The sequence below is a fragment of the Pleurodeles waltl genome, chromosome 6 (genome assembly GCF_031143425.1).
Source record: "Pleurodeles waltl isolate 20211129_DDA chromosome 6, aPleWal1.hap1.20221129, whole genome shotgun sequence".
In the NCBI taxonomy this organism is placed as follows: Eukaryota; Metazoa; Chordata; class Amphibia; order Caudata; family Salamandridae; genus Pleurodeles; species Pleurodeles waltl.
Window position 1 is genome coordinate 1676313421 of NC_090445.1, and position 12304 is coordinate 1676325724.

Sequence of the window (12304 nt, forward strand, 5' to 3'; positions counted from 1 at the left end):
AATAACTTTTTAACACTGTTCCATCAATTACCAGACTCTTAAAACAATGTGATGCTGCCTGTGATATATGTTGTTCCCATGTGGTCCCTACATCTGTAGGAAAATACACTTCTGAAGGACCAGATGTGCTCATTGTCATCATTGAGTCCTTTTGCCTGTTTTAGCCATTCACTTCTCATGATTCACGTTAAATGAAATCAATAACACTTTACCTACTACTGTATTTTTTTCAAGAGTAGATGGAAAGGGACGCTATATACAACCTTGAGTATGGCCCAATTTTACTATGAGTAGAATCAAAGAAAACTAGAACATATTTGGAAACAAAGGTTCTTGGAGTACCTTCATTTCAGATTATTACAGAAATCATTACATGTGTATTTAGTTTCATGAGTTTGTGCATGTTTCAACCATATTGTGAACATTGAGTTAACTCTAGTTTTCTTTAACCAGAATGACAGATATTTTTGCCTTAGTAAGATATAACAAGCAGAATGACAGTTACAGGTAAGTTGCAGTACAGAATATATGTGGTGCCTTTGTTGAGCTAAATACTGAATGCAGCAGCTTATAATCAGCAGGGAGAAATAGTGATGTTAATTTACTGATATCAGTAGGTCGAATCTGGTCGCTCGCTACTTTTCCCCTAGTGACATCACAGAGAGAGACATATATCGATCTATGAAGTGACATCACATGGCCTTTGAAACAAATATCACAGAAAATGGCATAACTGATGTGCTATAAAAGATGTTGACAGCAGATCTATGATATGCCAAGTAGTTGCAAATAGCACCAAATAGTACCTTTTTAGGTTAGGGAAACAATACGAAAGCAAACTGCTAGCATCATGCTGCGATAGATAGTGACATCACATGACAGAGCTCATAAGTTAAGTTGATCATCATGTACTCAGTAATGTCATAAGGTGTAAGAGGATGCTACAATATGCCAGGAAGTGCCAACATTGGACAAGGCATTATCCTAATGCGCATTGCTGTGGAGATTATGTGCATGGAATGTTGTGTCCCTCTCCATGTCTCTTTCTAGCCTACTATTCAGAATGCTTTCTGATGTGTAGTCCTCTAAAGGAGGCGTGTGTAGGCAGGCCCTATTTGACGTCCAACATAGAGGAGCGCTTTGGGACACAACAATTTACTGCAAGCCTAGGGAATACTGAGGGACTGTTGTCTCCAACAGAAGCTACCTGCATGGACCAAGTCTCTCAGGAATGTTTTGCAGAAAGAAGAAAAGCATTAAACAAGGAGAAGAATCATACTGATCTGCAATAGGGCTTCTTTCCTATATCTCTCTCTCTCTCTTTGATGTCTCTGAGTGGGGTGGGAGTACATGACTGCTGGATGCAGGCGAATGGGCTTGGTCTCTGCATGCTCTTCTTTGTAAGACTTCCTTGTTTTCCAGTGCCAGACCTCTTCCCAGTGTGACATGATAGCAAAGCTGCTAGCATCTCAAAATTCTTCAGAAGCAACAGCAGCTGGCTGAGGGTGTAAAATAAAGTGGAACTTACAGACAGCAGACAATGCTCTCTAAGCACCCCTTGACTCCGTCTGCTCCCCACTTCAATGTGACCCACTAGGGGCAAAGGAAGCGTCAGGAAAGTAAAGAGCTGTCATAGATGTGTCAGTTAAAACCTATAGCAGACTGATGTCCTGTCTACATAGTTGAATAAGAAAGGTGAAATGAATGACAGTCACGTTCTAATGTATTATTTCTATTGTCAGACTGAAAATATTTTCAGAAGAAAGTGTTCCACTCTTTGGCCCACCTCTTCCATCACCTCCTGTGTTTACTGACCACCAGGAATTCAGAGACTTTGTTTTAGTAAAATGTAAGTAAAACTACATATGTATTCAATGTTTCTGTTAAATGTTTTCCTACACAAGATCATTTAGCATTTTAAGGAGTATTTTATGTAAGGGGTTGGGGGCAGAATTACATGTATTTAAATTTGTGAAATAGTGAAATCATATGAAGATTTAAAGGTCTCTCCAACTGCTGTTTTATTAGATAGGGAAGTGGGCCAGTTGAGATCTATCTGTTCCTTTCATATCAATCTATCTAGGTATCTCTATACAGAGGTTATTAGCAGTGTGAAGAAAACAAGAGTGTTGGCCACACAGTTGTGGTAGTAGAGACAATAGGCACACGAAGGGTATCATTATAGATTAATGGTAGTGAAGAATCAGCCAGAAATTAGTAGATTCCCCATCTGCTCATGTCTTACCACCCTGTCCTCGTGTACCCCTAATTGTGTTGCCCCCAAGACCGGAAGCCTTTTTTTGATGTGTGAAGTTTGTAGATACCCCTAGAGGGAACTGAGAAAATAACCAAAATGTAGCAAAGGTTTTTTTTTTTTGGGAAAATTGGGAAAATGTACTGTGCAAGAAAGTATGTTGTTTCCTAAAAACAACATCAACAAAAGGTTTGCTGTCACAAGGTCACCCCTTTCCACCTTCCTGGCTTTTCAAAGGACTGCAGAGTTGTAAAAACATAATTTTCCTTACAACAGTGTTTTCATTGTTCTAAGTGGTAGTCTATAGTTCCAATTTCTGTGATTTCTACCTACTTGCAGATTGTGCGGGAAAAAAGTTCAGAAATCAGCAAGGGACTATTGTGTGCACCACTCATTGTTTCTGCAATAATCTAATTATTGTATCCGAAGCTAATTGTACTGAGTAGAGAAAATAGAACTAGGTGACAGTGTTCTCATCTGTATTGTTCTGCAGGGGTGGCTGATCTAAAAAAGCGATACACAATTACATTTCTCTTGTTACTGGGGAATATAGCATTAGCTGGTTGTTTAGAGCCCCGTGATAAACAGAGTCATCAGCCTAGTTAAAGTTTATCATTAGTTTTCAATGTTTAAAGACCATGTATCAACACATAGAATAGCATCTTATGGATAGGAAGGAAAGTTCTGTATTTCTGAAGTGTGCCCAAAAAATATTGGTCAGCCAACTTACAAACCCCAGACATTTCTAAAATGTAGACACCTGCAAGTCCAGGGTGATGCACAGACCCCACCATCTTTTCTTACCGTAAAGGCACATTTCAGGGTCACGTATGAATATATTAAAAACACAGGGTATTTCTACATGGCAAGGACACATTTTCGACCACGTGTCACTGCAGTACATTTAAACTAAAGCCCAGCCGAAGCACAGTGATGCTTCTGCAGACATATATTTAGTCAAATATGTGAGTAGCATAAGTACATATTTCAGCCCACAAATCAACCGTAACTTCCATGCCATAGGTGCATTTTCTAAACCATTCAAAATGGTCTCAGGGGAAAGCTAAGCAGATCGATTGGTGAAACCAATTTTCCCAGTACCATTTAGGGACAGTTCATGACGTCACGCACATTGTGGCACTGAATAGCGAGCTCTCTGAGACTCACATATCGCCTTTTGTACACTTTGATGGTTATTGGAGAGAACAATTGGAGTAGAATACTCAGTCAGTTCTGGAATTCCTGTGACAAGCTTATTGAGCAGGGGCCAGATGTAGCAAAACGGCAATTTGCGACTTGCAAATTGCGAGTCCCTGCGACTCGCAATTTGCAAGTCGCAAATTGCTATGCAGTACGGTGTCTCAGACACCGACTGCGACTCGCTATGGGGTCGCAATGACCCACCTCATGAATATTCATGAGGTGGGTCGCAAATTGCGGCCCCATAGCGAGTATAGGCACTCGCTAACATGGAGGCCTGCTGACGTCAGCAGACCTCCATGTTCGTGACTGCTTGAACAATAAAGCAGTTTTTTTTTTTAAGTGTAGCCCGTTTTCCTTAAAGGAAAACGAGTTGCACTTAAAAAAAAACCGAAACCTTTAGTTTCGGTATTTTTTCAGGGCAGGGAGTGGTCCCTTGGACCACTCCCTGCCCTGAAAAAATATTTGTGGGTCCAGTCACAAACTGGAAGGGGTCCCATGGGGACCCCTTCCAATTTGCGAGTGGGTTACCATCCACTTGAAGTGGATGGTAACTGCGACTCCATTTGCGACCGCGTACGCGGTCGCAAATGGTATTGCATCCCACTGCGAGTCGCAAATAGGAAGGGAACACCTCTTCCTATTTGCGAGTCGGAAATGCATTTTGCGATTCGGTTCCGACTCGCAAAATGCATTTCTGCATAGGAAACTGCGTTTTGCGACTCGCAAACGGCAAATTTTGCCGTTTGCGAGTCGCAAACAGTTTCCTACATCTGGCCCCAGATGTCTTGTTTGTGCCCAGATTGGCTTTATTTATGCAGAAAATATTCGTTTTTCCATTTAGGAAATATAAGACCTGTTAATCAGAAAGTTTTATATTGTTTTAAGCGAATCGAAACCAAGGTAGTTGTACATATTCTGAAATGTTCCGAATTAGCCAGTAACATTTATGAGAGCAAAAATACCTGAACATAAATTTTAATTAATAAATACAAAGATACATTGTTATCTGTCTGTTTAATCAACTTTTGTGCATATGGTTTTATTAAGACTTAAAGAATAAAGACTTTTCTATACACTCACAGACAAACAACACAGTACTTTTTTCACTAAAGTAAAAACATTTTTGATAACGCCACTGTTGTCCCAAAAAGAAAACAGTGAAATATATCAGGCTTGACGGTAACACCCAACTTTATTTGAAAAAATAAAGTACCACATTTTGGCCATGGATTATGATTCACTCCACCACCCTCTCCTGGGGCACAAGAGTGTAATTACAGAGAATTATTTCAATAAAGTGCCATCAGAGAATATGGACTAGCTTTGCAACATTTAATCTCACTAATTGGAAAACCACAATCCAATGGACCAGAGAGGGGTGAAAGCACATTCCATTCCATTCACTTTTCTAAGCCTCAGTGCATGTTCTTTTGCTGACTATAAGTGTGTATGAATATTGTTAAAGTAGCATTAGGCTAAACAGAAGAAAAAGAGCCAAATGAACTGAAAAATAGACATTTTCTTTAAAACTAGGGCCATCGCTCCTTAACCATTTAATCAATTTCCCTGCATATAACCCTTGTGACACCTTTTTATGCAATATGTTTCAGTGATAAATGGGGAGAAGGCCACCTTGGAAACCCCAACATTTGCTCAGAAGAGACAGCGCACTTTGGATATGCTGATCCGGTCGCTGTACCAGGATCTCATGCCAGATTTGCACAAGGTGAGTTTGAATGCTTGCTTGATGTATGCGTTATCATATTCATTATCGTCACCATTAAATGTTTCATTTGTGACACACAGTGAGTGTTGCACAGCATCAATAATTAAAGACCAACCATTTCCTCATATGTTACTTCCTGTGAAATCTAAACCATATCTAATGCCGGCCTTAGGGGTGTTGGAACCATGCGGTAGCACAGGGCCCGCAATTTATGGGCGCTCGGGAATGTTTCAGAAAAATTCACAGAAATTTACCATCGATGTCAGAGTGCCTGCCCCTCAGCACCGGTGCTCTCGTTAGCCAGCGCTCTCAGCTCAAGAAGCGATGGGCTCAGTCAGCTATGGAGGCACCAAAAGAACAATGAGCGATGAGGCAAAATCAAGTGGGTGCGCCTCAGAAACTGATATGTCCCACAAAAAGTGGGAGGCTTTTCATGGTTTCTGTAAACACTGGCTATGCCACTGCTAGCTCCGAGATCCCAGAACAGTAGCAGATTACATGAGGGCGAAGTGCCTCCGTGGATTATCGTCAGATCATAAACTGCGTGTAATGTCATTGTAATCTGCTGCACCACAGAAAGGGTGGCAGCCTCCCATACTTTGACCTGTGTAGGTTATCAGATGTGCACAGCAGGAATAAAAGCAGCTGTGTATGCGTTATATCGTGTACATCGTGTATGGCGCCCTGCCACGCGGCAGAGCAATTTATGAACACATTTCTCACCTCATTCATATCCAGTAAGTACATTCCATTTCCCCATTATTTGCAACACGAGAAGTTCAAGCAACTTGTTCTAACGTGCGTCAGGGATGACGTAGCTCTTGTTGTTTTAACTTGTAGCCTGGGGTGTTGTTCATTTTAAAACGCAGGCTGCGAGTGGTTAGCTGTTTTCCGCCTTAGATTAGGAGCTCAAGCTGTTGAATGTGGTGTAGGATCCACCTGTCCTCTGCTGCAAATCACCGTAGCTGAGGTCCTGACACCTTTCCAATGTGTTTTCAATGTACTATAGACTCCACAGTGGAACTCACTAAGGCTTCCCTTTTTGTGAAGAAGTAGCATTATATATTATTCTATTATTGGTGCACTTGTATACTTAAATTTTACTTTTTAACAATCTACTAAAATAACGTGATTAGCAATGAAAAACAATTTGACTTGTGTCATGGAGGGCCCGTACCGTATACTCTGCAGAGGGACCGAAATATCCTAAGGCCTGCCCTGCCATATCAGTCCACAATTCAATGTTAGTGGACCTGAACTGTTCTAAAATAACACATGGGATAATAATAGTAAAGTAGGATATGTGTTGGAAAGTGGGTTATTGGCAATAGGTCATTAACCCCCACTTAGGTCCCGATAGGTCTCAATAAATTAAACCCAGCTCGATCTTTGGAAGCTTGGCAATGAGCGACTAGGCTTAAGTTAGGAGACAACTGTGAAAAGCATTAAAAAATCACAAAACAGTAAATAAGTAAAAAATAAATAAAACGCAATACAAATCCAACACAATTTATAAGAATAGAGGATATTTTTATCTTTAAAATGACACAACAACGATTAAAATCGGATAAGGGGAACCGGAGATATGATTTTTTAAAGGTTAAAAAAAGGTCACACTGGACAAGGACAAAGTCCAGAGTTCAGGCTACCCATGATGTAACACTGGTACACTTACTTTCAGAAGTGTTTCTTGATACAGGAAAGTGGTCCACAGCACGAACCAAGGGTTCAGAGACTCTGGTTGGCCTCTGGTTTGCCTTCTGGGGCCTGGGACACAACTCCCACAATGCACTTCTTCAACTTGAGCTGTTCACAACAGTTGTTCCAAGTGTCTCCAACCTTCTGGATCTTCTTCCTGAGGTGCTTTTTGTGTCCTTGAAGTGTCCACAACTTGATCCAAGGTTCCAGAAGCTTTGAGTTGCTCCTTGGGTGTTGTTACTACATTTCCCAAAAATCACCTGGTCAGAATCCTCTGTTGACCACTGGACGCTGCTCAGCTAGGCTCTTCTTGCAGGACTTGATGCAGGGGACTCTGGGCAGTTCCTTTGTATCTGTAGCTTACAGGAAGTCCACTCCTGGAGTTGCAAAAGCAAGGCAAAGTCCTTTTCGTGTTGAAGCCCAAAGTGTGCAGCTGGTGCAGTCCTTGTGAGTGCAGTGCCCAAGTGCAGGCCAGGGGTAAAGCAGGGCAGTCCTTCTTCTCCAGTATCTTCTTTCAGCAGGGATATGAGGTGTGGGTGCAGCTCTGCCATATTTATCCTTGCTCTTGGTGTGGAAAGCAAGGGGTACAACTGTCCAATCACAGGCAGGCTACTACCCCCTTGGATGACCACTTCCTGGGAAGTGTGGCAAAAATCAATCTCAGGGAGCAACATTCCTTAAAAATACAAAATAGCAGAAATTGAATTTTGGATGTTAGGTTTGACTGAGCCCACCTACTTGTGTGGCTAAAAATCCTTAACACACCTCTCTCCTAATCTAATCAAGAGGGCTCCTGGTTGTCAGGATTTGCAGGAAATGGGGGACGTTCTGGGCTGCTCCAAATGTCCTTCGCTCCTTTTAAGATTAGTTCAGCTGCTCTCCCCCATCCTATTTCACCATCTGCTAAGGCAGATCTCCTCCCCCAGGCACTTACTTTGTGTTCACACCTCATCAAGGCAGCCTGACCAGGCTGCCAAAGTATGGCCAATCAGAGAAGGGCCCTACAGAGCTGGAACTGGTAACTTTTAGGAATAGTCTAAAACTCTTTCTCTGAACTAGCTATATTAAATATAACAATGGCAAGTTTTGCATTTATTATAACAATCAGCTTGAGACCAAACTAGCTCAGTTGGAGATTTTATTAATTAAAATAAAGTCTCCCCATTTTAGCCTATGGAGCCTATTCACTACAATGAGGGAAAAACAAACTTTGCTCTTTTTCCTCACCAGGGCTTATAACACATATTTTATAAGGTCCCTGCTTATAGTTACACTGCACCCAACCCTGGGGCACCTAGGGCACACTTTAAGGGTGACATATGTAAAAATAACTGACTCTATCTTCAAGGTTTACACAAATGTATGTTCTCAAACACTAGCTAAACAACAGTATAACATGGCAGAGATTAAAAAAAGTGGCCTCCTTACTCACTCAAGGGTGCTTCCTAATATTTATAGACCTCTATGCATGATATACTTTCAAAAAGAGAAGCTGAACCTCTTTAGACATGAGAAAAAGAGATTAAGATGTCGGAAGTTGCAGATGTCTTGATTAAGTCTTGTCAAACATCCCCAAATTAACAGGTAAATATTAGAGGGAATACTGGGAAACGTTTGGGATATCCGTGAATATTGGAGGCTCAATCTGGCATTTCAAATCCCTCTAAAAATCTCTTTGGCCCACAAAGTGAATTTTTAGTACTATCCTGGCCTGAAACCTGTTTCCACTCAAAATGGTATTATGCATTCTACTTTATTACCCTATGTAGTAATACTACATTGGTTTCTGGCAATTTGTCCCATGAAAGAATTCTAGAGTATTGGGTCACATACAGGAACTGGTGCATTAGTATGAATCTCCAAATGTTACTCCACATTCAGTAGGGATGCATCTCAATGTTACCAATATATCCGGTGCAGGTATAACAGGGTGCATTTTTACTGCACAGGGCACACAAGGTAGTTTGTAACAAAGCCCTGAGGCACTTTGCAGAGTCTCCTGAACTGTCATATTTTGTTGCATGTGTCAAGCTCTTTGTTAGGGAGCAGGTTCCTGACACGTTTGGATTTTATAAAGTTCTCGGGGGATGGCTGGCTCCTCCAGGCCAGTGCACATAATAGTTATTTGTCATATTCATTGTAAGACAGCATTACTCCTTTGAAATGTTTACTTTCCATCTCTGTCAGTGTTACACTCATCCAGCTCTATAAACATTGCAAAAAAGATATCTGCTCTTACATTAACATATGCATATAATTATTATGTCTCAAACATAACAATCAATACACCAGTTGCTGTCATATCGGTCAAACTAACCAGACTACTGGGGTTAGTCAGGGTTTGAGAGAGAGGGAGCCCCATCATAAATCAACAGGGTTAATGTCCCACCAAACCAGTGGTTTACTTGCCTCATTTAGAGGATGAGGAACTGTCGCTGGAGCTTTGATAACAGAAAACCATTGGTGTGATGTGGAATATGCACCTCATGTCTGCTGGTTCATGTTAGAAATCGGGTCTCTAGTTGGCAGATGTATGCACCCTGTCCAAGTAAGGACTACAGTCCTAGTCAGGATAAGTCAGATACACACTCTAAATTAACCATTCACTAGTATGAGTACATGAGTACAAACTCATTCACTGTTCACAAACCCTGAGATCTAGTAGGGGTTGGGACAAGTACATGTGTTTTTTTGAATGTACTATATCCACTTAGGGATTTGTTAACAGTTTGCTTTTTGCTGAATGGATTTAGTAAACAATACCAAATCGGTATGTGGTAGGGCATTCTTTATGGAATGTATTAATGTTTTGCATTAGAAATCTAGTCATAAAGCATTAAGATGTTACCAGCATCTCAAAGGAGGTGATAGCATATTTGCCAATGGGCCGGCTTCCCAGGAGATCCCTTCCCTTTTGTGAATGCTGAAAAAACCCTCTTTTGGAGAAGGTAGTGGTCCAATGGACAAGTGCTTACTCTGAAACAAGAGTTAGTGAAACTTTTCATGTTTTTTTAAACGGTTTCCATTTTCCTTTGAGCTGCTTTTTTTAAGTGATTGCTTTATATAAAAGCAATGATGGACATGTGGCAAAAAAATTGTAGTGGGTTGTAATTTGTGATATACCTCAACTATATTAATGAGGATAATTGAATTGCGACTACAATTTGGTAGTTTGTGAACTGACCTATTAGTAAGTAGGCTGTTTGGTAAAATACCAATGCATTTGATAAAAAGGTGGTGTGCAGATTACTACCACTTTGACTGAATGCATTTTCAGTACATGAGGACTAGTATCAGTTAGTTAGTTAGTTAGATGTATTTACTTCCTCTTTTGTAGTGCCTACTTCTTACTACTCACTGAGAGTTTACAATCTCCTACCTTTATGTAACCACCTCAATCAAAAATTTTCTTGTTGGGCACTTGATTAGCCATAAGTTGGATATTCTTTGATTCTGCCTTAGCTGCAGTTGTCTTCTTTAACTAAAAGAGCTCAGGGGAGAGGGGGCCTGGGGAGGGGCATAAGCACATCTGACTGAGAGAATCTCTCTTTCCATGAGCTGTTTGCTGTGGAGAAAATGGAGAAGTTATGTTATGTAAGGTTCTGACATATAACCAGCTCCCACTGCCATACTTTAGTTTGTAATTATTATCAGTGAAAATTATGTGGGGTGTTGTGTTTTCATTTTTTTAACTCTTTCCCAGACAGAGACATAACTAATTATACATAATAAATGCACACCAAGATGGCTATACGGGCCAAAAAATTCCATCTCGTACAGTTATATCTGAATTCTGGGTCAAAGGGTGCTGGATGCTCAAATGCTCTATGCTTAAATGAGCATTGAGTATTTGAGTTGGTTTTAGATCATCATAGTTCTGAAACCAGCACCAGATGAAAACAGAAGACATGATATAATTGTTCCACCATCATTTAACTTGTTTGGCGATCATAAAGGTGATATCCTTTTAGCCACAACTTGCCCCCTCTCGATTGGTGAGGATTGTTCATTGAGTGGTTTGTCCTTTAAGCGTATACAAACTTGTAACAAATCTTTAAAATGTCAATATGCTATTGGATCACTAACACAATTTATTTTTTATTGGTAATAATGTAGTACAAAATTACCATTACTCTGAGCAAAACTAAGACTAGTCTTCTCTAATTTGAAAATGTAAGACTTGATAAGTTTTCAACTATCTCATTTGAGGGGATTATGATGACAAAGAATACATCCTGGCACACATTCTATGGGCTATGAGGAAATAAATCAAGTTGGACTTCACTAAATGCAATAACTTTAATCTCTTGTTGTGGGTAAAAACACAGTTTATTCGAAAATGTTGTTATCCTCCAAACTCGACTATCTGCTTACAACATAGGTATGTGAGTCAATAAGCAGTTTCTTTTTAGGTTAAAAAAAACCGCTCATTCTCAGAATCAGAAGGAATGAGACTCTGGAAATGGAGGCCTACGCTTTTGACAACAAAACCTTTCCACTATTGTGGTTTCAGAACCATTTGGTATTGGGCAGAGTAGTATAGTAAGGGAACAGTGTTGTAGAAAAATGTATCTTTTTGCTTACTCAACCCCATTTTATCAACTGATGCTGCTAATGTTTGACTCTGTGCACTGGGGCTCTGCTAACCAGGCATTAGTGCATGTGCGCAGACCCCTAAAACATTTCATGTTAAAATTTGTTAGACACTAAATTGGCACATTTCATTTAGCTTTAAGTCTCTAGCATATGGTAGCAATGGTAATCAAAGTCTGTGAGTTAGAGAATTAAATGTCACTAGTAGACCATAGCACCCATTGTGCCACCCACTACAGTGACAGTGCAAATATCACTACAGGCTTACACCTAGAGCTTGTCTGTGCAGTTTTTACTATTGCCACTTTGACATGTCAAAACATTCCCTTTTGACACAACAAAAACCTCCTATTAAATATTAATGACTCACCCCTAAGTTAGGGGTGGACGCTGAACCCCGCTTCGCTCGTGGAGTTTGCAGAGTTTTTCCCACTCCACTTAGAGCACGAAGTTCTGAAAAACTCTGCGTATCAGAGCAGAGATTTTTCCTCACTTTTGCTCGCCAACATTGAGTTGGCGAGCGCGAGCTAGGAAAATCTTACGCAAGCCCACCTTTCTCAATACGGGCAGTTTTGGATGAATGCGACCGCTTGCATTGAGAAACCTTCTGTTCACATTGAGGAAGCTGCCGCTTGAGTCGAAAATCTACTTGAGCTGCAGAAAAAAGCAGCACCCTCTTGCTCTGCGTGGGTAGCCGTTTGCACTGATTTTTCAGCGCGGTACAAACACCGGGTGCTAAAACTCAGCGTGAACGGCCCAACCTAACGCACTCCACCACTTGCGGAACTTTTTGGTCACTTCGCGGAGTTCCAAAAGCTATTTTCACTGTA

The 12304-nt window shown here is 40.7% G+C and overlaps 1 protein-coding gene across 2 annotated transcripts in view; it reads left to right on the forward strand.

The window, feature by feature from the left end:
* Positions 1-12304, forward strand: part of GARNL3 (GTPase activating Rap/RanGAP domain like 3) — a 759794-nt gene that overhangs the window by 649616 nt on the left and 97874 nt on the right. For both annotated transcript variants that reach the window (XM_069241687.1, XM_069241688.1), the window contains exons 13-15: positions 462-507; positions 1743-1849; positions 5068-5183. In XM_069241687.1, coding sequence (XP_069097788.1) covers positions 462-507; positions 1743-1849; positions 5068-5183 — 269 coding nt within the window. The remainder of the gene's footprint in view (positions 1-461; positions 508-1742; positions 1850-5067; positions 5184-12304) is intronic.